The 27,540-nt window shown below is 41.5% G+C and overlaps 3 protein-coding genes across 5 annotated transcripts; 2 read left to right on the top strand and 1 right to left on the bottom strand.

Annotated features, from left to right (window-relative positions):
* Nucleotides 1-1,802: 1,802 nt before the first annotated feature.
* Nucleotides 1,803-8,086, top strand: LOC308336392 (regulator of G-protein signaling 20-like; the record flags this gene model as incomplete). Its single annotated transcript, XM_080793756.1, has 3 exons — nt 1,803-1,969; nt 6,054-6,288; nt 7,824-8,086. 3 exons carry the CDS (start codon nt 1,803-1,805, stop codon nt 8,010-8,012), a joined length of 591 nt encoding a protein of 196 aa, XP_080649882.1. The 3' UTR covers nt 8,013-8,086.
* Nucleotides 8,087-9,784: 1,698 nt separating this feature from the next.
* Nucleotides 9,785-18,480, bottom strand: LOC308336131 (acyl-protein thioesterase 1-like). Of its 3 annotated transcripts, none has more exons than XM_080793386.1 (10): nt 18,464-18,480; nt 16,060-16,148; nt 14,374-14,405; nt 14,214-14,279; nt 14,043-14,090; nt 13,879-13,949; nt 13,699-13,772; nt 11,920-12,021; nt 11,534-11,710; nt 9,785-10,629 (listed from the first exon to the last, which is right to left on the bottom strand). In XM_080793386.1, the coding sequence occupies exons 2-10, from the start codon at nt 16,126-16,128 to the stop codon at nt 10,567-10,569; spliced, it is 702 nt and encodes a 233-aa protein (XP_080649512.1). In that variant the 5' UTR covers nt 16,129-16,148; nt 18,464-18,480; the 3' UTR covers nt 9,785-10,566. The 3 variants fall into 3 exon arrangements, with proteins under 3 accessions (XP_080649512.1, XP_080649511.1, XP_080649510.1); XM_080793385.1 differs by lacking the exon at nt 18,464-18,480 and adding an exon at nt 16,417-16,459; XM_080793384.1 differs by lacking the exon at nt 18,464-18,480 and having other exon boundaries at nt 16,060-16,399.
* mrpl15 (mitochondrial ribosomal protein L15) lies at nt 15,873-22,993 on the top strand. The gene is made up of 6 exons (XM_080793383.1): nt 15,873-16,097; nt 18,907-19,058; nt 20,018-20,175; nt 20,632-20,797; nt 21,855-21,978; nt 22,509-22,993. The coding sequence occupies exons 2-6, from the start codon at nt 18,954-18,956 to the stop codon at nt 22,844-22,846; spliced, it is 891 nt and encodes a 296-aa protein (XP_080649509.1). The 5' UTR covers nt 15,873-16,097; nt 18,907-18,953; the 3' UTR covers nt 22,847-22,993.
* The last annotated feature ends 4,547 nt before the right edge of the window (nt 22,994-27,540 follow it).

Here is a 27,540-nt window from a genome sequence, read left to right on the forward strand (position 1 = left end):
AGTGCAAGTCGAAGCAGCAGACGGATGTGATCGAGCCAAAATCACACGTATTCTGGCAACCAATGTAATATAGTGAGTACAGACTTTATTTTTTGTATATAGTGTGTGTTGCCGTTAGTTAGTAGGCTAACCTACTGCCTATAGCCTTTAGACCGGTATAGAGCTGCTTATCTTTGCAAACGAGGCGCAGTGTAGACTCCAATAATTAACACTACCAGAGAATCTTCGTTAATTTGGATATTCCCAGCAAACAAACAGACATGTAGACACTAATGTGTGCATGTTGTCTTTATACATTATTTGGTGGGAAATATGTTCAGATAGTTAGAGAAAAAAAAAAAAGAAAAAAAAAAGAACTCTATTTTGCATCACACGCACTAGCAATATTCCGTTCATTTTGTGTTTTTGTACAGTATACACTGAATTGCACACACGCAATATGTGCCGCTGCATGCAGCCTATTTCACTGGCTTATTACAATCATACCACTATTGTCCGTACATCCCCGAGCCCGAGGCTGCAGCGACTGATGGAGGCTGTTTTGGTCCACTAGTATCATATACCGCGAGCTCGTTCCTCCTCCACAGAAGAGAGGGGGAAGGAAGGGAGTTATTTTTTCTCGTCCCCTCTATTGCCATTATCCCCCTACTACACCATGATCCAACAAAAAGGTAGGATATATGCATTTATTAGATTGTGCATTTGTGCAGTTGATGGTTGCATTTCCATGCATGTAAATATTCTTCTGACGTCATCATCATCATCATCATCATCATCGAGCAAGCTCGCAGTGCATAGAAGTTCGGCTGCATGCATAATTTCTTTTTTTTTATGAAGTGGTCTGTCTGTCTGCACTATACGTAAGAGATGACATGCCGTTTAAAAGATGTCTAGACTAATATTTCACGTTAATGTAATTATGCAAGAATGCATTAACCCTTTAGGCATACTGGCATAGTATATTCATTATCACATTCATCAATCAAATTGTGTGATAAGCCCTTGTGAACATAAGCACTCTAGCCTATAGATAACCCTTCATGCATTTGATGAAGCAATCTCTTCAAATGCAGTGCATGTTATTGCCTAATGGTGATTATCTCCATGTTTTCCAAAAAGAAATGACAAACATATCGGCCAACTCAACCTTTTCAGGCCCTGATGACCCTCCCAAATAATCATAACAGCTATATAGGGGGACAGCTAGGGGGACCACACACACACACACACACACACACACACACACACACACACACACACACACACACACACACACACACACACACACACACACACACACACACACACACACACACACACACACACACACACACACACACACACACACACACACACACACACACACACACAGCTGATCTACAAGCTTGTGTATGCCTCGTCTATTTTCAACATGTTTGCCCCTTTATTATTTGACAATTTGGCCAATGCTTTAACAGTTTTTATAGTAAAGTGTGATGATTATTTTGATGCAGTAATGGTATTTTTTATTTTATTTTCTTTACTTTCAAAAGTAATTAGGTATTAAAAAGTCATAAAAGTTTTACATTGTCACTTCACCGTCATCTGGGGGCAACCCCAAAATCACGTGGGGACCTCCTGGGGGGAACCCAAGAGGTTCCAAAACTTTTTAGCTCAAGACCCAAACGGGACCCAAAAAAGTAAAATAGCAGATCTATTCTACACCTCACGACGTGGTGGTCTACGACCTACAAATGGGTCCCTACCCACTGTTTGGGAACCAGTGCTATTATACGATTCTGTTTTGTGTCTCTTTGCAGTCCATGGGGTCAGAACGTATTGAGATGCGTAAGAGACAGTTGCAGTTGCACCACGACACAGCTGCCAGAGTCGTACAACTACACCCGACGTTAAGAATGGGGAACGCCCCCAGCAATGGCTCAAACAACGCCTGCTGCTTCTGTTGGTGCTGCTGCTGTAGCTGTTCCTGGTAAGTGTAAGTAAAGTGTAAGTACATTTATTTGGCCACTAAACTAACCCCCATCTGAAAAGAGTTTGTGCCAGGCATGGCATGAGAAAAATGTTCAAAGCTATTCCAAATTTCTTCACAATCTTTCAGGATTTGTCCAAATCTTTCAAAAATAGCCGAAATATAACCAGATAGGTTAAACTGATTTTTACTGGGAACCCCCTGGATGCCCCTCAAGGACCCCCATGGGTACGCCACTTTGAGAACCAGTGACATATTAGACATGATTAAACATTCCTTGGAAGCATTAGAAAAGAAGGAGGCTTCTGTACATTTCATCTGTGGTAGATTCACGGCTTAACCCTGAGCTATCGGTCACCGATATTCTTCATAGCGTGGGAAATAAATACGATGAACAACATGTTACCTCACTGAATAACACTATCCGTGGGATACGTTGTCATGAGCAGCAGACTTTGATGCAGTTCTCGATCGTGCCCTCTGCTACCCACACATGACAAGAAGAGAACAGTATATCCGTCGCCCACACGGCGGCATCTCAATGGACCAGGATGTTTCATCATGCTTGCCTGGGGGAGGAAAGGATATGGTTGCTCCTTCTTTCGGTTGTGGCTGGTCTCTTAGGACAGACAACCTGTTGTGTGCAGAGTTGTGGCCATGTTAATTCACTCCGCTGGGGTAGAGGATGATTACACTGTGCTGTCCTCCACATCTATCTCAATTAACTTTGGCTAATTGCTGTAAGGCTACAGAAGCTATATTCCCAAGATGTATAAAACGGTCACACAGCAGCAACTGCTGCTCACCTGGTGCACCTGGTGCATATTAGCCTACACTTCAGGTGTGCAGAACATTTCAATTACATAACGTTGCTGTCGGGCATAAACCTCTCCATGTTCTAACTTCTAACTGTTTTTTTTTTATCATGCTACAGCGTCACACAAAAGTATCAAAAGATTGCAGATTTAGTTTTGAGCTTGTCGATCTGTACTTTTGCTATTTTTGAATTTGAATCCTGAAAAGTAGGTAGTTTTGGACAGAGCAGAGGTCATGTATCAAAGTTTGCGTAGGCTGCAAACAAAATGGATATGCATTGACGTTTTTCATCAGGTGTGGAAAAGAATAAATCACACCCGTGTGAAGTGAGGGGCGCTCTTATCATTATACGTCATCATACATCATCTCATTCTGGCCAATCATAATTTGCGTCCTCATTTTGCTCAAAGCTGGACATAGGAGGGGTTAACGCCCCTCATGAATACGTTTTTGTTCAGGTGGCAAAGAAATCACAATGAAATTATGAGGCACTTGAACGTGGACTTATCTACTTCTATTATAACCCCTATCTCCTAAAGTGGTCTAAAACCTCTAACATGTATACCCTATACATGTCTAACATATTCATGTTTAACGTTACATATCAGTGGCTGAGAAGACAACAGTAGTCTCGCGTAGCCAGACAAGACAACTATTCCATAATCTTTGTCTGGAACTACACCTTCTGACAGCCGAGACGGAAGTCTTGTTTGTCATTCACGTTCGTTCACAAACATATTTTAGATTTTTCGAAACGTTCACGAACACGATTCCTTTTCTTTTATGTGCTTTCGTAGAGAATAGGAAAGCATTTGAAATGTGTTTGAGTCAACAGCCTGGCTTGAGAGACTAACACAACAGTGACAAAGAAGTGTAACTTCATTCACACACATAAAAAGAAGAAATAAAATGGTTACTTACGCCTGCTACCCCTTCTGGGGCATAGGCCGTCAACAAGCGATCTCCACTGTCTCCAGGCATCTCTGTCTTGGGCTGTTCTCTCCAGCTGGTTCCAGGTCATCTTCATGGTCTTGGTGTCTGCCTCCAGGTCTCTGTGCCAGGTGTTTCTTGGGCGACCCCTTTTCCGCTTGCCCTGCGGGTTCCATGTTAGAGCTTGTCTAATGATGGTGCTTGCAGGCTTTCGTAGGGTGTGGCCTATTCATCTCCATCGGCGTTTTCTTATCTCCTCTTCTGCTGGCAGCTGGTTTGTTCACTGCCAGAGTTCTGTGTTACTGATGGTGTCTGGCCATCAGATGTGGAGGATCTTCCGTAGGCAGCTGTTAGTGAAGACCTGCACTTTCTTGATGGTGGCCGCTGTAGTTCTCCATGTCAGGACAGGGAACCCAAATGCAGACAGATCAGACAAGGAAACGTGGTATGATGCAAAAAATCCAGAGTATTTATTCACTCCAAAACACAGAAGTTCTTCCAAACGTTCAAGGCAAAAATGAACTCAAGTCCAAAAAATATAAAGTCCCATTTTCCAAAGCAGTTGGAGCTGCATGGAGAGGTGGTCAGGCTGGCAGGCAGGCACTAGTACAAAAGCACAGAGGTGTGCACTGGCCGAAGAGGAACTATCACTGAGCACTGTGTGCTGTCACAGCCAGGTATAAGTAGCCAGCCAGGTGATTGCCAGATGGGGACCAGCCAGGTAATCGCCAGGACACACCTCCCCACAGGTAGAATGCAGCTCCAACCTAAAGGACATAGAAATAAAAAGTTAGAACAGACATTCAAGCTGCCATGACAGTAATTGGATGAATGCCATGCAGGCTTTTTGGATCCGAGCTCTAACATCGGCGTCTGTGCCACCCTGTGTGTCAATCACACTGCCTAGTTAGGTAAAGGCTTCGACTTCATCCAATGCCTCGCCATCCAGTGTGATTGCGTTGATGTTGGCTGTGTTGGTCTTGAGGATCTTGGTCTTGCCTTTGTGGATGTTGTATTAAAATGGTAGTGGGTTCAATTGTTTCAGACATGCAGTAAATATATTTATTTACGCTAGTGTCTGCTCAGAGCAACACTTTGAGGATATGGAAAAAATGGCTGGACTTTAAACGGATGTCAACAAGCAAATCAGTGCACACAGCAGGTGTCAAAGCCACCTGTGTGCTGATTAAGTCCTGACGTCACTACCCCTGGGTCACGTAATTATTTCTGTATTGGAATTCCCATTGGCAAATATCACGTCATATAAGAACTGTCTATACGCGGCAGTGATGTGTCAGACTTCTGTGCTCTAGATACAGGGGTTCCCAACATGTGGGTTGTGACCCCTATGGGGGTCGCCACATTTATTTTGGGGGTCACCAGATTATTTTCAGATCATTTTTATTTTTATTTTGTATTTTTATTTATTTGCAACTGAATGGCTGGAAAAAGAAAATTAAGAGTTTACATATATCAGGCTTCAGTATTTCTTTATGATGTATTTTCTCTTTTATTAAGGTTATTGTAGCTGTCAATTTGTATTGGAGGGGGACAGGGCAGGGGAGCGAGACGCGGCCTAAGCATTTCCTGGAGTCCCCAGCCAAAAAGGTTGAGAACCCCAATCTAGTAAAAGGTTGTTTTTTTGTTTTGTTTTCTTTACACTTTCACAGTTTGACTCTTGGAGGGCACAAAGAGGACACGATTCAGAGAGAAACGACCTATGAGAGTAGGACCGCCGACTTAAACCTTCAATTTGATGACAGGTAAATGGCCAAAGCACTGCATGCAACATTTCCCATGTGCTGCTTATCTCTCACAAAGTTTGCCATTGTTGTCTCAACTTGTCTGTAGACTCAATAGCCACGGAATAAAGCAAAAATAAAATCTCATGACTGAACTACTTTGACTAGTGCTGTGTCATAAAAATAATTACACAGTATGTAAGATGACGATGTTTAGATATTAATTCATACTTCATTCTGAAACCTGTTGCTGCTGTTCTACATTATACAGCCGACCAGTTGAAGAAACCACAGATTGAGGCTTTGACCTTTTGCTTTTATGAAATCTGAGACCATTTGTGTTTTATGGAAGATGCTTCTGAATGTGTTCTACTGCTAGTTTGACCACTTCAAAAACTAATAACTGAAAATAGCACATCGCGCAGGCAGCACAATGTGTTGTGAGCGTGTATAGATCTGAGTATTTGCACGACATGCTTCCATAGAAGACATGCTGACTTCTATGGAATCCAAATGACTCAAATCAGTTTAACAACACCGATATAACCCCAAAAACAATAAAGGCTATATGGCTCTCTTCCTTTTCTCTCTTCAAGCATCAAGCCGACGGTTGAGGACGCAACCTCCTGGTCCATGTCGTTCGACAGGATAATGAAAAGCGCAGCGGGTCGAAGCTGCTTCAGGCAGTTCCTACGGACAGAGTTCAGCGAGGAGAACATGATGTTCTGGCTGGTCTGCGAGGATCTAAAAAAGGAGACGAACAAGACTGTGGTGGAGGAGAAAGTTCGTCAGATATACGAGGACTTTGTCTCGATTCTTTCCCCTAAGGAGGTGAGCTCCCACAACGACACATTACACAGGGCTGTTATTGTTTGCCCCCCCTTTCCTTGGTTTGCCCCCATCTACAACTGTCTGTGTCAGCTGTTGCATACCTCAACAACTGCTGTGTACAAACAACACTCATTCTGCTCCTTTCATTCTGTTGAAAGGTCCAAAAAAGAAACATTTTGCGTTGTTTCAAGACTGGAATGGCCCAAAATTTGTTTTGTAAAACGTTTGTCCCTAAATCACCCTTTAAAGACTATTAATTATGGACATGGACTCAAGTGCTGTTGTTCCTTCTGAATGTTAGCCCTGTTCATTATCTCCGCCAGGCCGGATTTCCGCCGATGGCCTTAAATTATCTGACATTATCAGATGCTCTTGTGTGTCATGTGATAAGACTGTCATTTGCCTGCAATTATATTTACCAAATTGTGGCTATAGATAGACCCTATTTATATACAAAAACAGCTTATCTACAACCCACACACACACCCCACCTCCCACGCTTTGTGTCATCCTTTTTTACTGTACTACTGTACTTTATAAAGTATTCAATCAATCAATCAATCAAAATCATCCCCAAATTTCTGCAAAAGCCCTTTCACTTCTGACCATAGTGGACGCCACAAACCTAAATAGTTGCACCGTCTGTCGTATACAAGCTCCTGCATTTCCCCCCGCAGCTTTCACATAATCCTGACGGCTGGATCCCACGCTAAATGTGTATTCTTAGGATGAGTGTGTTGAGGTGAGGGTGAGGGATTGTTTGTTGTCGGACACCCCGACGGAGGCACGTCGTAGGTCTGACGCAGACACGAGAAGTACGCAAAGTCAAGCTTCAGACGACTCAGCACCGTCCGAGTTATGTCCCGACGATAGGGACAGAATCGTAAATTCTCGCACCTCAGAGACGTCAACACCGCCTTGCACGAGGTCCAAGCGAACACAGCTGAGTGCTCCCTATACCCAGTTTCGGCCAATCAGAAACCGCATCTTGCCCCGCTCATACAAGGGAAACGATTATCACGCACCTCATGACTGACACAGCCCTGCGTAGGAAGCCTGGCCGGACGTAGGTCTGTGCTCCGAGCCCGAGGAGCACACTTTTCTGGTTTGTTGTATTTGGTCTCTACAGTAATGTGTGGTTTTCTTTTTAAATTGTTTTTATTTGATTGTGTTTTCTCTTTTCTCTTTACTGCAGTGTTTTGTGATTTATTATATTGTGTTGTACAGAATGTATCTGTTTTCATCCTGAATGATGATTCAGCCCCCATCCCCCCTGTCCTTAAGAGGCCTTTGCCTTTTGGCCATGATTGTAAAGCAGAATCTGTTCTGAACCCATTTTGCCTGGTTATAAATAAAGGTTATTATAGATAAAATTGTAGATAAGCACCAATATCCTGTCTTAATTCAACACAAAGACTTACCATGAACTGTATTGTTTATAGAAATACACACATCAGACTTACATGTTTCAGTTCATCATCAAACCCAACTGGCGACAAACCCTAAATGCTCTTAACCCTCTTAACCCTTCGCAGGTCAGTCTGGACTCGCGAGTTCGAGAAGTGATCAACCACAACATGCTGGAGCCCACGTCGCACACGTTCGACGACGCACAACAACAGATCTACACGCTGATGCAGAGAGACTCGTATCCACGCTACATGAACTCACAGGCGTACTCAGATCTAATGACGAGTCTGAGAGAGCCTCCCCCGGGGCCATAGACGATCTTTATCACTGTAGCTCTGGTCCAGAGCGTTAGCGAATTCTCTCCAACACTCCTGTTAGCAGCGGTGCTGTTCCCATGGACTGAAACTTCCTCTACCGCCCGAGGTCTCCAACTGTAGTGAAAATAAAAGGGAAAAAAAACATTTCGCTTCCCACCGAAACAGTGGCTGTTTTGTGTTGTTGAAAGACTATTCTCCATGGTGGGAAACGTCTCGGGACCCCAACTTCTCTGTATGATACACCTTTTGGGCAGAAAAACGAATTAGGTCCCCAAGACAGATTTATTTTGTGTTTGTTTGTTTTGTTTTTTTACTCAACTGCACCCTCTACAGATCTGGTCAATGTTCATTTATATTTCCCAGATCTTGCATTGGTGGAAAGTAACTAAGTAATACATGATTTACTCAAGTACTGTACTTACTCAGTACTGTACATTTTTAGGTACTTTTACTTTACTGAAATATTTCCAATTTCCAATACTTTTACTTGTACTCCACTAGTACTACATCTCGGATGCAGATATTGTACTTTTTCTCCACTATTACAAAATCCACTATTACAAAACATAAATTATTAACTACTTCATGTTGGCCATTTGAAAATAGCCGATCTACAAGCTCACAATGTGAGCTTGTAGATCAATCAAAAGATTGTTATATACATTTACTTTTGGTACTTTTACTCATGTACATTTTGAATTCCAGACATTTACTTGTAAGAGTATTTCTATATTGCAGTATTGAGTACTTTACTCAATATTTACAGTTGGCTACAGTTGGAGACGTGGCACGGTCGTGGAAGTTTCAGTGCAAGGGATATAGCACCGCTCCTAACAGAACTCGTTACCGCTCTGGACCAGAGCTACTTTATCACCACACTTAGTTTTTTTTCAAAGGCGCATGCGTCCCAGACACAAAAAAGGGGTTCATGTTTCTTTTGCGGTTCAATCTGTGTAGAAGAGATCAACGGGTAAATTAACAGTACTTGCAAACAATCGTTATCCAGCTGTAATTATACTGTTTATTTACCTTAGCTTTACTTAGCAAAAAAATGCTAGGAGCAAAAAAGAACAAATGCTAGGTCCAGCATTAGTTACATGTATGTACCCTTGTGCTTGATTTTGCACTTTTCTACATTGATTTATGAGGGAATGCATGCATCTGTGAGCACTGCATCTGTGTTTAGGTTTGTCATCAGCCTCAATGTATATTGAGCTCTTGTAGACAATAGGCTTAATTTTAATATTAACTAAAGAAGGAGGAAAGTGCCTTGGCATTAGATCTTTTACACTCCACACCTTCAGCCGTGAACCGTGTCACTATGAATTCAAACAATACTGGTGCTTTAAGCTCTTCTCAAAGACAATGTAGTTTTTACAACTAATGGGGCTGATACCTTAAAATAGATCTTGCCTGCGTGTATATAAATAATGTGATGTTAGTCATGATATTTAATTTACAAAGAAACAGGTATGATTAAACTGATAATAACTAAGACCACTGATATATTTGTATATTTATGATTAATTTGTGTGAAATAGCTATTTAAATTCTCACAAATTAAATAAAGCACAGATGTAACATAATGTTGCGTTACTTTTGCTAATTTGTGACATGAATATTCAAGGAGAAGAGGTCAATTTGGTCAGTAACACACAAGTTTTAACTTACGTATATACTGTCGATTACATATTAAGCCATTTGTATGGGTCATGAAATAATGTACCTCTTCAGACTGTGCAAATGATGAAATATCTTTTCAGTCAACATAACTTAACAATTAATTTATTGTGAGATATCAACATAGGTAATACTGTAAACCTTAACTATAGCCCTAGTTTTTCCCAATACAATTGGGTTCCTGCAGGAGATGGATTTTCTCAGAAACACACCGCTATAGCAAATGAAAACTAACGTTACTAATGCATTGGTTCTCAACCTTTTCAGGCCGCGACCTGGACCCCCCAAATAATCATATTTGAACTGGGAACCCTCCAAAACAATCAAAGATATTTGAACTGAGGACTTCCCAAAATAATCATGTTTGAACTGGGAACCCCCCAAAATAATCATATTTGAACTGAGGACCCCCTAAAATAATCATATTTGAACAGGGACCCCCCCACCATAACAAGCACTTGTTGAGGCATGCCATTTTGTTTGGACTCGGTTCCATAGATTGATTGACATAATGGTATTTGTTTCTTCTCTTTTTTCAGGTATTAAAAAGGTCTTAAATAAAAGTCCTCAAATTGTCACTTCACTGTCACCTGAGGACCCCCCCAAAATCATGTCAGGGGTCCCGATCCACAGGTTGAGAACCCCTGCTCTAAAGTAACACTGACAATTGTTACAGTGTAATTTCAGTCATGCCTCTTCCGGGCCAGTCCGTGGCCCGAGATAGCCCTGTGTATCAGTAGCAGCGAAGTTTATGGATTCAAGTCAAGGTGAGGTCGGTCTGTGGTTCCACACTGCAGGTCTATGGAGCGTCACTGGAGTCGAGGCGTTCCTAGAAAGAACTAATGGTGGTCCTGTATAGGTGCACAGCAACTCACAGGTTCTCAGTGATGGGGGGAAGAAGTTTTTCTATGAATTTCTTGATATCCAATATTTCCTGTGGATAGATAGATGTGCTAGAGGTTAAATATGTACTGTATTTGTGCAGAATATTTCATACATCTGCAGTACAAAGCATTGTTCAAACACCTCTGAATGTAATGAGTCATGCATTGCCATGCAACTTGCTGAGCACTTCCATGGTCCCTCAAAATCATACTGTGTAACTGTGTTTTTTTTTGTTGTCATACAAGCAAATATTCAGGGTTTAAGTGGTTAAGGAATGCCTCTAATTGTCTATACTGCCTTTCTATGTTCCTCTTCATATCCTAATCCCAGTATGAAAACACTGACATTCAGGATCTGGTCATTGTGAAATGGATCAAGACGATCCTAATTATCCTGAATTTCTTTGAAGTACTGGGACAAAAATGTGGCTGGATTGTTTGATCCAGGATCACAAAATATATCGTAGGATTTCAAAATATGATCTGATTAGATAGGGATTATTAAATGTTTTGAACTCTTGGTCACGAGGATGAGCCCTAAACATATGATATGATATGAACTCCACTGTGTTCGGTTACCCGCACAGCCTTTCCTCTTGGGCCAAAAGGAAATGTGAAGCTTTTTGGAATTATGGTACTTTTAAAAGGTCACTTTTGCACAGCTTTTGCTATCGTTTACAATATGTGTCAATCTTTCAGTCAATATACCTTTCCTATTATAGCACTAATAATTAATAATGATCATTATTTGTTAGCACATTTGCAGGGCAGTTCACACCACTTAAGCCTGAGTTATACTTAGTTGCAAACTGGCGTTGCCTGCGGTTAATAGCAGGTCTACAAGCACGTGTTGTGAGCTACTGAGCACAATGGCACCAAGTATAAATCAGGGTTGAGGTCTTATTTGGTGTAGTCAACAGGGCTTTATTAGACTCAAGACTTGTTTTTACAGACCTCTGCGCAGGCATTGTGAGCCAGTCCCCGGTACTTCTTGAAGGAGACATTTTCCGGATTGATGAGGCTCTTCATCTTGTCGTTGGTCTGAGTGCCGTAGAAAAGGGGAACCAGGGGGTCGGCGTCTCCGTGGCATTGCAGGAGGTGCATGTCTCTGTTAACACCGTTGGCACATGCCTGAGAATAGAAACGATTAGGGATTATCATCATTGGATTATTATAGATTAAACCTTGATCAGGGAAACCCTGATCATTTTACAGTGAGGCCTATACCAATTTCACAAGTCACTGAGATCTCTCTGGTTGGTATTAAAACATGATTGTAAAGAGCAACTGGCACATACCAGGCTGCTTAAAACACCCCCCCCCCCCCCACGCCACCGTACCTGTGGGAAGGATTTCCTGAGAGGGAGCCAGCAGCTCAGACCCACCACGCCTGCCACCTTCTGGTGAGTGGTCAGAGCCGTGTACAGAGACAGCGCACCACCCTGCATAGACAAGCAAACACTTGCAAATAAAATACATATACTGTACACTCCCCCCCATTTCATATAGGTACTGGTGTCGATTACATGGAATGAAGCAAAATAAAATCTCATGACTGAAATCTTTTGTCAGTCCTAATCTGTTTGTGAAACAGTGTGAAAGGAGTCCCACCACACAAAAGCTATGTTATTGCTGTTCTACGTAGTCTACTACATGTAATCAGCCAGTTGAAGACATTGCAGATTGAGGCTTTAACCTTTGCCTTTATCTGGGTTTTATGGAAGATTCTTCTAAAATGTGAAAAAAAAGCCACCGCCCATCTAATACATTTAGGTGAGGTGCTGAAGTCACAAATGTTTAGAAATGAAGAAAAAAAATCACACCCGTGTGAAGTGAGGGGCTCTTATCATCGTACATCATCATGACGTAAAATAGACACTGCCTATTTGCTCAGACACTATGGCGTAAATTTCTCCATTCATTGTCATTTGGAATTTAAGGTTTGTGTGGACAAAAATAGAAACTAAGCCCATTTGCTCAGACACTACGTAAAATTCTCCATTCATTGTCAATGGGATCTTTGTGTAGGACAAAAATACCGATTTGCTCGTCCACATTGTCAGTGAATTTACAATTTTACAATTTAGGCATTTAGCAGACACTCTTAATCCAGAGCGACTTACATTAAGCAAGAACAAAAAAGCATGGGAATACATCACATAAAGACATTTATCATGAAACATGCGTAAGCTAAGAAAGTAACAGTGGAATATCTATAATGAAACTATACATATAAGCTATACATCTATACTACTATGCTACACATATGTACTATGACGTGCTATGACTACATACAATGCACTTATGCTGTCTACATAACATGCTATAAGTCTGTATCAAATGCTATCTAAGTCTACAGAATTGCTATCTAAGGGGGTGGGGTAAGTGCTATGGGCCATGATGGAGTCTGAAAAGGTGGGTTTTCAGACTACGGCGGAAGATTGGGAGTGATGCTGCAGTTCTGACTGCAATGGGAAGTGCATTCCACAGTTTTGGAGCCAGAAGGGAGAAGAGTTTGGGACGTGTGGAGTGTTGTCCCGGCGTTTTTAGTGAGGGTACTTCCAGCTTCCCTGCGTTGGCTGATCTGAGTGAGCGGGAGGGTTTGTAGGGTTCGATCATACTTGCAAGATATGGGGGAGCCATACCTTTGGTTGCTTTGAATGCCAGCATCAGAGTTTTGTATTCTGTGCGGGCAGCGACCGGGAGCCAGTGGAGGGAGCGGAGCAGGGGGGAGACATGTGAGAATTTTGGCTGGTTGAAGACCAAGCGAGCTGCAGCATTTTGGATCAGCTGGAGAGGCTTAAGTGCACATGCTGGTAGGCCAGTAAGGAGGGAGTTACAATAGTCAAGTTTTGACAAGACTGTTGTCTGGATTAGGAGCTGGGCTGATTCCTGGGTGAGGAACGGTCTAATTCGTCGTATGTTATAGAGTGTGAACCTACAGGATCGAGTGACAGCTGTGATGTGAGTTTTGAACGAGAGCTGACTGTCCAGGACAACACCAAGATTCCTGGCTGTTGGGACAGACTGAATGGAGCTAGCGCCCTCTTCATGTCTGAAGAAGGTCAATAGACCGAAAGCTTGCAATGAAAATGTCTAACCTACATGCAATGCATTACCTGTGAAAATCCACCTAGCAGTATTCTGTGCGAGGGTATTCCATTCTTCACCTCTTGGTCTATCATGGCTTTGACTGTGTGAAGAGATGAAATGTCACTTTTAAAATTAGACAAGTTATGTATATAACTTGACCTGCATTCAGAAAAATCATAACAGTTCTATAAATCTTACACACATACTGTTCTCTGATGCCCTTTTAATGCCAATCTCGTCTTCGTCTACTTCTGAGTTCAGTGAATATATGTCAAACCTGTGAAATATTCAAAACAAATGTGTGAGTATCCTACTAATGCAAACCCCTCAACCTTGCTTGCAGAAGTTAAACATAAACCAAGGTTCTTACCAAGAAGGCATGGACATTCTCATATTAATGGACACAGGCATCTTCGGACTGTGTAATCCATGGAAGGAAAAGAAAATTACAGTTTGATCACTTCTGTAACAGCAGATGAGATTTCATTGCAAAATGCATAATAATATATAGGGCCTACAGACACCAATTGCTGATACTTACGCATGTGGACAGATGTATTTCACATGTGGTAACCTGATGCCGGCAAAAGCATCTGCCCAGCCAAAGCTAGGATTCAAACAAAATTAAAACTAATTAAATCCTTGTTTAATTATGAATGATTTTAAGGATTATTTGTAAAGATGAGGAGGAGCAAACATACCCAGAGTCACCGAGACCATGGAGGAATATCACCTGTTTTAGAGAATAATAATAAAGGTCAGAAACAAAAAAAATGGTGTAGTATTTTGTGACAGGAAAGAGGTAGAGTGAGAGCAGAAGGGAAAAAGATAGAAACTGATTAAATAAAACAAATAAGATATGTATATACTGTATCTACAGATAAAGTATGTGACAGTAGGTCAGAGGTCATCAATATGTCCGACTGTCCTCATCCATGATGGCAACATTGTTTTTACACACCATTATATTGTTCTTCTCATTTTAGTTACTGAATGTCATTCTGTCTCCAGGATTTCTTCAGAATATGTACAGTATGACACTGATTTACGACGTTCTCAAACATTTTATTTTCAAGGACCTCCTATAACCTGTAAATGGTCATTCAGGGATAGCTCTCTATGTGTCTGTCTAGTCATTTAAATGTATGCAAAAATGACAAAGAATTTCCACCACAACACAAGCCAGCATGGCTTGGCGATTTCGCCTTTTCCCTTCACGGGTCGCCACAGCAAATCATCTGCCTCCATCTGATCTCACCCTGTCCTCTGCCTCCTCTTCTCTCATACCAACTAACTTCATGTCCTCTTTCACTACATCCATAAATCTTCACTTTGGACTTCCTCTAGGCCTCCTGCCTGGCAGTACCAACCTCAACATCCTTCTACCGATATACTCACTATCCCTCCTCTGTACGTGTCCAAACCATCTCAGTCTGGCCTATCTGCCATTTCACCTCTTTTCCACACTCTCCATTTCTCTGAAATCTTGACCCTTCCACCTTCTTCACATCTACTCCCTGTAACCTACTGTTCCACTTCCTCTCATTCACACACATGTATTCTGTCTTTCTGCGGCTAACCTTCCTTCCTCTCCTTTCCAAAATTCCAGCTCGAGCCCCAATGAGGAATTGAATAGTCTAGAATAGATAGACCTGAATAGTATATTCGCCTATAGTCGGTTCGTCCCGTTTGTACAGTTCCAGGTCGTGCCGCACCTGTTGGCGCAATTCTCGTCTTTGTATGTAATCAAGCCATTCTAACCATCCAAGTCTGGCACCTTAACACCTCTTGTCTTCACTGTCTGTGGTGGGGTGGGCCGCGTTGCCTGTCCCCTTGTACACATGCAGATCAGGCAATCAAATGCTAATCTTGTTTTCACCTGCCAGGTAGGGTATGCATACAGTAGGGCCTACTGTATGCATACCCTACCTGGCAGGTGAAAGCCTAAGCAGAGTACAGTAGCCTACTGAGTAGTAGTAGTAGTACTGTACTCTGCTTAGTCTACTTGTTCACAATGAAAAGGAGTTAGCCTACCAGATGACTCAGTGCAACCATGGCATTTTAAACATGCTCTTCTGTTTATAATGGAGAGGAGGGGCGGGCCCCCATGACGATTATAAAAACATTATGCATCTTTGAAACATCTCACCAACGCTCAAGCGACCGACCAGATCTCCGTGAACAGAGAGTCTGTAAATCTGCATCCTATAGGAGGGTGGAATAAGCTAATTCAGAAAAGCTAGAGGGTTCCGAAAGGGGCTATAGGCAATAAGCTATTTGTTATTGTAATAAACAGTTATTGTAAAGCTCTAACTTTACAGCTAAATCTAATGTGTCGATCACCACTGTAGTTCTGTTGTTTTAGTGTGTTTTGGCACTCAACTCACCGCTGCAGTGGCTTTCCGCGCGGCAGGCACGATGGCAGGTAGGGGCACTGACATATTGTTGCCACACATACAGCACAGCGCTCAGGCAGCTGACATGTAAAATAACAACACAATAATACTGTTCAATACAAACGTTATTCCTCCTGACACAATGTCAGTCACACTCACAAACCAACTGTCACTTTCTATCGCCCTTGGCTTGGTTGCTGTTCCATGCAAAAAGGGATCAAGAAGAATGAAGGCTTTAAAAGAAAAGCACACAAAAGAAAATTAATACATGACTGTTTCGGTGGCGACTGTTAATAATGATCAGTCTTTTGGAAGTTGAATTCTGTTGAAAATAAACACATTTGTTACCCCCACTTGCACGGCACGCAACCGTAGTAGCGGTCGACACTCGACAGTGACACTTTAGAAGTCCTGCCCACGTTTGCAACATGACTGAATAACGGGCAGTGTTGCCAGGTTCTATCAAAACAAGCCCAAAATAAGCGACAGGCGATAGGCCACATACTCAGCTCTTGACTTTCGATTGATTGAACATTGTATTAGTATTATTAACAGTTTTTGTAGAAATGTTTTTCAAAGAAAAGTACAGGTCAATATAAAATCTGCTATGAGGATAAAACCAGAAAAAGAACTAAGACTCATGGGCGTAGTTTGAACTTGACCCCAGGAGGGGCGAATGTTTATTATTATTTTAGATTATAAAATAAATACAAAATTACAATGCTCGAGTCTAACCCCTAAAAATGAGTTATTTAGGACAGCAGCGCACACACACACGCACACTACAGCCGTACAGCGAGTCATCATGTCATGATAAGAGAGATGATGCCAAACTCGAACCGCCGCTCAAACCACAGACCCAGGGACCATTGGACGACCTGCTCTACCTCCTGAGCCGGCTGTCTCATATAGCCAGACCTGTTCCTAAAAGTCTTGATGTATTTCATCAATATCATTATCAAGTTACTAATAAGGTGTGCAGTTTGTCAAGGGTTACTGCGGGGCTCCACTGGACGTGTGTGACGTGTGTGATTTATTGTAAAATCAATGACAAAATACATACATACATGGATGCACCTGGGACGTATCCGCAGTGATGTATCCCAAGGTCATCAGGGTTTCGGGTCTCCCAACATCATACCCCTCACTCAGGTGACCCAGCCGGGGTGATCAAATCCCGACTTACGTCCCAGTAGCTACCCTCGATCAGTCCCATTACGGAAAAACCAGGGCCACACAATCCGTTCCTCCTGAACTACTCTGCCGGGACTGGGAGGTACCATTCTGGCGCATGGAAGGACTAGGCTCTGTGGGTTGACTCCTGTCCAGGCCCCTCCTGCTCTCACCAGGTCAGGCCCTGTGCGTTGCACCAGACTGCCAGCACCAGGCACTCATGCTAATGGCGCAGGGGTGAAACCACAGGGGTGCCAGAGGGAGGCTGGCACACGTGAATACTACGTCCGTCTCTAGACATGGTAACGCCCCACCACTACCGACACTGCCCGTCTTGCCAGACTATCCTCAGAGGTGGATAGTCTGATGACACTGACGAGAGGTTACTCCATCTCCATGGTGGGAAATAAAATATTACTCAGTGTTGGCATTAACTTGGGGGACGGGGCTGAGTCGGCTTAAACGAACTTCGCAACGCTTGACACGGCAACTTGACAGCACCCCTCTGTAGTGGTCTAACACTATACTTTATCTGCAACAAAAAAAACAGGGCAGCAGCAGAATCCATAGTCTACTGATTAGACCATTATGCTAGAGAGTTGGCTGGGTCACACCTGTATTACAAGTGCCCAAAGCCCCCCCTTCTGCACGTGCCTGGTCCCTGGAACAAAATATTTTCAGATCTGTCATCTGTGGCCAAGTAGTTTAATTTGAAGGGGTCCGCCGTCCGCGTCCTTGACATGAAAACGTTTGAGAACTTTACATAAACAAATAAGCGCAAAGTCGCGTATAATTAGCAGACTTGGCAACACTGATATCGGGGCGTTTTGCTGAGCGAACATTGGCTCATTGACCTGTCAGTCAGACAGGTTTACCGACATCAAATCTTCAACGCTTAAGCAAGCTTGACAGTCAGCGAAACATAACCTTCGTTCTTAATAACTCTACGGGCATAACTTAAACGTAGCAGTAGCATACATTACTTATGACAATTAAATGAAATATTAAGGGTATCTATGAGTATATAGGGCTATTAACTTGACAAAAAGTGCTAAAAAAAACCCATTGAGAACAATAACATGCATTCATGATCGTCACTAAGGCGTAACGAGACAGTCAATTGGATTGTTTGTCCTTATAATTCCATCCAGTTGGATGGATAATTAAAATGTTTGACTAATGGCTCTAATAAAAACAATAGATTTATTAATACATGTCTTACATGATACATTGCCATCCATTCCAAAAACAGCCATGCAGTTACCATCTAAAATTCTACTGTTGCCAGCCACGCTGTGACATCATGGACGGAAGTTGGATTGTTGGGACCAATATTTAGAACTCAAAATATGGATCTGGCTGATAGATAATAGCATTTTCATTATTCATAATCATAAATCTGATAAAAGGACAACACGGTATACCTAATATGGATAGTTGACTCATCGCGTGACCTCATAATCTCATAAAATACCCCATAATCATTACGGGATTATGACGTGATCGTTGTTTTAGCGTACAAAATGGCAAGGCGCCGCAGGAACCACGATCTCATAAGAGTAAACTGTATTCTTTTACTTTGAAGTGATCCGCCAGCCAGTCAATTTGCATCACATCCGTACACGGAAATCACGTGACCGTGGTGCCCTTGGTTTGTTTTTCCAGAGACATTTGACATGTGAGTGAAGACAGAGGAATTCAGACGAAACAGCATGTCTTTGACCAAGAAACCTGGTGGCAAAGCTCTGGAGATTTTGCAGAACCTGCCTCGCATAGCGTTAAATAACCTGCGGCCTGAACCCGGGTCCAAAAAATATGTAAGTCTGAAAATGTCCCACATGATCCATTCAGCATGAAATGGACTGTGCTGCTAATGTTAGCCTTTTCGCGTGAAAAGAGCTGATCTATAAACTCAATGTTCAAATAAAAAGTTAATTTGGAGTTGGGGCCTGGGGGTCTCCCCCCTCCCCCGAAAATTTGTAGCAAAGTAATTTCCAGTATTCTGGTGGATTTGGGGAGTTTGATCATACTGCTTTACTAACAGGATCCATACAAACCTAAAAGTACAGCAGAAGTAGGCCCACAGAATTTGATTTGACTGAAGCAATGAAAGAGCCATCTTTAATAATAACTAATGTCATGACTCTCTTTATAATTGCATTCAAATTACAATTTAAAGTGTATGTGTACACTGTATAATAGTAACATTCCCACTCTCTCATTGATGAGAGAGAAGTTTGACCGGGTAGACCACGCAAAAAGGTTGAAATCCCCTAACCCCAGGAGAAATTGTCAAATAAAAGGAGTCTCCTGCAAAACGCAGGAGGGTTGGCAGGGTTGGCTAATAAGCCAGACTGGCTTATTAGCCAGGCTAAGGCAGTGGGCGCCTGAACAGTAGGATGTGTGGCTCTGCTGGGCCCTGAGGTTCCTCCACTCAGTCTCCGACCTCAAATGGGTTTTGGGGACACGCTTAGCAATATCTTACTGCCTGCCCTCACATAAATCAGATCACATATCGTTGCTGTCGGGCAGAAACCGTATCTCTGTATTTTAACCTTTTGTGTTTTTTCATAAACGCATGAACGCCCTATTCTTTATTATACTACAGCCAGTGTCACACAAAAGCATCAAAAGTAGCACAATCTGGAAAATGCAGCTCGAAGTGATGCTTTTGAGCTTGTAGATCTGCTACTATTGCTACTTTTGAATTTGAATCTAAAAGTAGTGAGATCTATTCCTACATTGTAATAACGTTGATGTTTAATCATAATTCCAGGAGAAAAAGCGAGGCAGGGGTCAGTACGGTGGGAACAGAAGCGGACGGGGTCACAAAGGTCAGCGACAGAGAGGCAACCGCCCCCGCCTGGGATTCGAGGGTGGCCAGACTCCGTTCTATCTGGTCATCCCCAAATATGAATACAACAAAGGTCACAGGTGAGATTTTGTCTTAATTTCTTACAGGGCAAGAACACTTTGGTAGAAGTTCGGGGTTGTGTAGTTACCTTGCCGTGATGAAACTCCAAAGATGGGCAAGAAATCTAAAATAATTGCTCCATTGAGTAGAAATTGATCATTCAAAATATGCTCCTCATTGACTTGTACAGTAAAACAGCTCTCAAAGACACTTTTTTAGCCTGTAAACAAACGCTGATTCAGACAATATAGGATGTCACAAACCCTAAAAAATAATAAATAATAAAATAGGTCAACTTCCTGTTGATTTTGCTATTGTTATTAGGACGAAAACCCGGACTGGATCCGATACTGTGGATCCTGATTTTCAAATAGTACAAAAAGCTACCGTTCAAGTCTGTAAACTAAAGTTTAAGTCTTCAACTGAAATTAGACGCCAAGTCATTGTTGCTGATTTGATACTTTGCTTTTCCTCAGCCACCGTGCACAGTACCCGCCCCTGTCGTTGAAACGGCTGCAGTACCTAATTGACCTGGGAAGGGTTGACCCTACGCAGCCCATTGACCTGACGCAGCTGGTCAATGCCAGAGGAGTGACTATTCAGCCTCTGAAGAGGGACTTCGGAGTGCAACTTGTTGATGAGGTAACTGACTGAACTAAGCTGATCCTATTACATCTCATATAGTATATATTACATATTGTAAAGGGACAGGGGACGCCCACCCTCAACGATGAGGGAATAGGGGTATCATTTTTATTTTATTCATGATCTAGCCCAGGGGTTCCCAAACTGTAGTGCGTGCACCCCTTGTGGTGCGCAAACGCCTTCTAGGGGGTGCGTGACATGAAAAGGTTAATGGCGGTTTTATGCTGTTATTTAGCAGCACAAACGGCAAAATCTGGTAAACCACTGTTGTAAGGAGATGTATAGAGCAGCTGCGGGAGTATATAGCAGCTACATGTCTCTCAGTGCAGTGACATTCTGTGATTATTTGCCATAATCATATTAAAAAGGTCTGTGTGCAATGCATCCATGTACGTGTGGAAATGGCTGGATACAGTTTTGGAGTAGGCGGGCTGACATTGTAGTTTACACTTAAAGTGGAAACCAGGTTTCCATGCCAACACAATTTTTTTTATTGCGATAAACTATGTTTTCGAAGTCACAGGAAATGTGTCTTTGGTAAATGAGCTGACAGGAAATAATCGGCTACACAACACTGAAAATAGGCATATAAAGCTCCTTTACCTTCACATAGAATATCATTTTAGGCTAGACAGCGCTTCTTTTATTTTCGCCACCGGTACAGCAACACTTAGACGCTTGTTACACAACAGGACTTGTAGATCTGCAATTGTACGTATAAAATATTAGATTTAACTATGTAAACTCTGAGGATTTTAGCATGCAACCGTTGCTCCTTTTCTTTGCACTTGTTCAGTAGTCTACACCTATGCAATTTCAATATTCCTTCGTTTCTTTTTGGAAGAAAAGAAAAAAGAATCCCAGTGATTAACAGCAGGAATATATAACAACAAATCAGTCCAGTGGTTTTTTAATCTAGAATGTGTAGTGTACTAGTCCAGTAGGTGGCGCCACATAACAATGTTCTCAGCTTTCTGACCAACTTTTCTATTGCAGATGATGTTTGACTTAATAATTCTGTGCCTGTGTTTTGCTTTCTTGTTTTTTGTACCAGGGTGCGGACATTTTTGCAGCAAAAATCAACATCGAGGTTCAGCGAGCGTCTGAAGGAGCCATCGCTGCTATTGAGAGAAATGGAGGCGTCGTCACCACTGGCTTCTATGATCCTATTAGTCTTGGTAAACAATGACACACAGACTCATGCATTCCATACTTTTTCATATTGAATAGTTGTATTTTGTTGCTATTTCAACTCATTTTGAAATATTCCATGGAAGTTCTCAGTCAATTGGATTCCATAGAAGACAGCATGGCCTATAGAATGTCACGCACTAAAAAATACCGTTCAACAAGCTTACAAGGCATCCCGCTACGACGTCTTGTAAGCCTGTAGAATAATTTTCAGTTATTTTAAGTATTTAGTATTTGAAGTGGTCAAACTACTAAACTAGCAATAGAATACTTGTTTAATCTTCCCTAATATAGCGATTTCATGAAAAGCAAAGGCTAAAGAGTCAATATGCAATTTATTCAACTGGTCGGCTGTATGGCTATACCAAAACATCATAATTGTGCTAATTGTTTAGGAAACCGTGTGTGTGTGTGTGTGTGTGTATATATATATATATATATATATATATATATATATATATATATATATATATATATATATATATATAATTTCTTTTTTTCCCTTCTTTTTTTTCAGCGGTTCTTATCAAACCCGTCCCATTCTTCCTACAAGGTAAGCCCATTCCAAAGCGAATGTACCCGGGGGAAGACATGGTCCCGTACTACAGAGACGCTGCCAATCGGGGTTACCTGGCAGACCCGGAGGAGATCCAGCAGGCCCGGCTCGCCCTGGCACAGAAGTACGGATACACTTTACCAGACATTTCAAAGGATGAACTGTATCACTTGCTCGCCACGAGGAAGGATGTCAGACAAATCTTCTTTGGCCTCCGTCCGGGCTGGGTCGTCAACATGACGGAGAAGAAGATTCTGAAACCCACCGATGAGAAACTACTTAGCTATTACAATTCTTAAACTACGAAACGTTACACCGCTGATGTATTTACTCATGGCAAAGTACTGTCATGGCAAAGTATAAAATAAGACAAATGAGTTTTTCATACAGAATATGTTCAAATTGTATTGTTGTTGTCTCAATAAAATCTAAAATGTTGAATTGTTTTCTACCACGTTCAGAAAATTGTTCTGTTAACTTGATTATGCTTCATCATATTAATATAAGGGTAAACTATCCATTAAACATTTTGGATTAATATGTTTTATTGATCGATTGATTGAATACTTGGTGGTTTGTAAAAAGTACCCCAGTGCGATAACAATAATTCTAAAAGGAGAAAAAGCCATGAGGGCTTGTTTTGTGGTCAACATGTAAAGACATACAAAAAATCACTAGGAGCAATAAAAGTATATATACATAAAACAACATATGTCACTTAAATAGCTAGCTCAATAGGCTAACGATATGTTTGAAGACACTCATGAATGTATCGTTGCTCGCCAACCTCAGATGGACATATCAATTCATAAACATGATGGAAGGAACGTGGCCAGCAACAGGTGAGGGGGAAATAAGGAAAATAAGATAACTCAAAGAATGAAAACAGGAAACAGATGCCTGGTGATGTGTTGTTACATGTGAAATGGGTTGCCTCGGCCTAGAAGGGGAGTTTGAAATTAGTCATAGGCAGCTGTATCCTGGCCTCTGGACGTTCAAACGATTCGTACCCCCTCTTGGAATACAATCAGAGGCATACGCTTAACTAGTTTGCCCTAGTACAGCGGAACACTTATTACATACGGAGTTTGAAAATGCTATTACAAAATGCTATTGTGCAACCTTTGTTGCAAGGCTTTGTAACAAAATTAGGATTGTTTACATCGTTCCACTATGAGGCATTCCACAAGGATTGCTTGTACAATTCCAAAATTCCTCTTTGAACCAATTAAAAATATTGTTTTGTCAAGTAATTATCCAATCCAATACACTTTATATAGCACATTTGACAAATACAAGGTTTCCAAAGTGCTCTAATGGAGTTTTACATTACATTATTTAATGTCGGGGCTCAACAATGCAAAATAACAGACATGAATGAAAACAATTGGTATGCATATTGCTCAGAGGTCACAGATATAGGAATATTCATGCATCTGAAATAACTATTGAATACATGATGGATATATTTCCATTAAATAAAAATTGTCAACAGTACCTAACTTCAGGTTTTAAAAGGATGCTTATTTGAGGCAGTTGGTTTCATCGACTGGGCCCTTTTGATCCATACGGACTCAGCCATTACCAAAGTAATACATGTTCCCTATCGTACCAGTTCAAAGTTACTTGTGTTTATTTTTTTAAGTTGAAATGGCACACTCACTATAAATAACTTGCCATTTTACACACATATTGTCTTAAAGGACGCCACCATAGAATTTCTGCTTTTATAACAGAATTTTATCAAAGGAAGCATATGTGTGTGTGTGTGTGTGTGTGTGTGTGTGTGTGTGTGTGTGTGTGTGTGTGTGTGTGTGTGTGTGTGTGTGTGTGTGTGTGTGTGTGTGTGTGTGTGTGTGTGTGTGTGTGTGTGTGTGTGTGTGTGTGTGTGTGTGTGTGTGTGTGTGTGTGTGTGTGTGTACGCGCGTGCACAAGACTGCTATTGTACACGTAATTTCCACTGCCATGCTAGTTCGGTAAGCCTGTGCAACTAATACAAATATTACAATTTATAAGACATGAAAGCCTTCCTCATTTCTGAAATCAAAATGTGATTTCTCAATCTCATGGACTATCATGAGAACTTTAAAACTTATTTTGTCTTTGCCATTTACTTGCAGAGATATGAAGTACACAATGTAAAATCACTTACAGTGTTTGTGAAGTGGTTTATTACAAAAACAATACAAAGGTTAAATTCAAGAGCCATAATAACTTGGTGGTTGGGCAAAGGGGCTGTGGTGGTTCCTGTGAGCATATTCCTAAATCTCAAGTAGCCAGTAATAAACTACACACGAGAAGAAGGGGGGATACATACACAGCCGGCCCTGCCAGGAAAAGCCAGCCCAAATCCTTACAGCATAATACTTTAAATAAATCACGCCACAGGAAAGAAAAAGCACAATCATTGTTTATGGCAGAGCTACAGTGCTTATCTTCAAAGCAGCAGATCCTTTTGAATTTCTATCAAGTCTCAGGACTAGCATCAAGAGCATAGAGCAAGCAAATTCTGAATTTTGAGACATCTCATATTTCAAGACTGAAGTCCATAGAGCCATTGAATTTGTATGGGACTTGAGTACAAACGAAACAACCTGTAAAGTAATGGGTAAATTGAATGAATGCATTTTTCCCTTATCAATCACATTTAGGGAAATAATCCTTCACTAAGACTAAAACGATGTGTTAGCATTCACCGGGTTGAGAATTGTATCATGATTTGTGCTCCAAACAATACAATGCAGGCATCTTCAACAGGGGGTCCGGGAACCCTAGGGGGGTCCTCAGTTGCTATAGCGTACATTACATTAACCACTTATAACCCTAGCATCCATCTTAGACAAAAATAGAAGCTCTATAAGTTCACAACGCCTTGCAGTGCGGCAAAGCGTGCAGAGGGAAAAGGAGCAAACCAAGTACAGAGTCAAAGGTCAAAGTATTAGTTTAAGTGGAATCTGAAATGAACAAAAACATGAATTTAATTTACACACAACACTGGTAGTCAGTGAAGTTATGAAATCTATAATTTTTTTAATCTGCAACACAATTTGATACAATATGTGGTGGTGGTGGTGGGGGTCCCTGCATCATCTATCTCTCAGCTAAGGGGTCCTTGGTCTGAACAACGTTGAAGACCCCTGATCTAATGTCTGAGTCTAACCAGTTCACACTATCTAATTAAACAAATCAAACGTTGTCAGACCAGGACCAGATTGGCATGGGTTGGGCATGAGTCAGACGTTCAAAGACAGACACATGATGATACCATATTGTCTCACAGGTCTGAGGGGCTGCTATACAGCATGGTTTTAGTTAATAAGCTAATAATTAGGGCTAATTACACTGGGGTTAAAAAATGGACAGACAGACTGACAGTAATGATAGAAGGAGGGGCAGTGATTAATTCCAACGTGTGTGTGTGTGGGGGGGCAGCCATACGACGTAAGACAAAAAATATTTCTGCCTAAGTCAAAAAGTTGATTTAAATTGATTTGGGCAGAACGTGATTTTGGAATGTAATAAGCATAGGCTGAGGACATAGCTTCGGCAATATGGCACAATGAAGCAGCAGTGTTAGGAGAGTATAGTTAGGCAGAGATGTGAATTTAGCAAAAAATAAGACTAATGACTTAGGCAATTATGCTACAAGGAACTGACTGGTGCTGCATTGGATGTAATGAATATCCTGCTGTGACCAGTAGCCTCTGTTGTCTGGACAATAATACAAGACGTTTTAGGGGGAAATGTATCCTATTCTGCAGATAAGGGCCCTTATCAGGGGATAGTGTTTAGAATACAATTCCCAATTTGCAAAGAATAGAATAGTTTTTCCAGCATGAGTGGAGTTTTACTTCATTAGAGTGTCTCAGAGCTGAGCTCAGCAATGCAGAAATAACAAACATATGAATTAAAACAATAGGTAGTATCACTCAGAGGTCACAGTCATAGGAATATTCATGCACTGAAATAACTACATATAGAATACAGCAATGGTTAACCTGTACATGGGTTGATTTTGGGGGTTCCCCAGATGACAATTTAAGGATTTTTAAGACCTTTTAATACCTTAAAAAAAGAAAAGAACATGCATCAAAAGTAATCAACAAACTATACTATAACAACTATTGAAACTTTGGCCAAAAATGCTTATTAAAGTGGGTTGTTCCCAGTTTAAATATGATGATTTTGGGTGGCCACAGCTTTTTTTTTTAAATACATATTTTTATTGAATTAAACTTTTGTCAACAGTAGACTACTGTACATAATGTATTTTAATTACACACACACACACACAGACACACACACACACACACACACACACACACACACACACACACACACACACACACACACACACACACACACACACACACACACAAATTAATTGTGGAACTGTAGCTCAAAAATGACAGATCACAGAGTATTGGGCCATGCTGTAAGTAAGGCAATCTGTGTTTGAAGTCTGGTTTGTGAGTCTGAGAAGGTGTTATCTACTCTGAGAGGTTCATCCTCATTACAGTGCCACTAATGAGACATTAAAGTTTGTCTACCACAGGGGGTGCATGTAATCCCCTTCACCCAGCCACACGTATAGGGCCGGGCAGGGCACTGTTTAAGTGTGGGTGCTATAGCACTCTGGGCCTGAGACTGCAGTATAGTGTCTGTGAAATGGCACCTGATTAGGATTGGATGGGAGGGAGGGAGGGAGGGAGAAGCGGGGCCGGGGGCACAAGCCAAGTGCATAGAATGGTCTCTCAGCTTTTGACAGATAAAGTATATCTTGATGTCAGCCTGAGCCTGCTGTGCCCATACAATACAATATAATACAATACAATGAAATATTGCTCTGGCTGTTGACAGCAACACATCCACCTGCAGACAAGAGTATGTCCTCTCCTCACACTTTCCATGGCTAAGTATATGAAACAATACACTGATGAACCACTGTAAAGAAAGTGAATGGGGGATGGCATTGTTGTGACTGACGAAACTC

The sequence above is a fragment of the Protomyctophum bolini genome (genome assembly GCF_963924005.1).
Source record: "Protomyctophum bolini genome assembly, chromosome: 21".
Lineage (NCBI taxonomy): Eukaryota > Metazoa > Chordata > Actinopteri > Myctophiformes > Myctophidae > Protomyctophum > Protomyctophum bolini.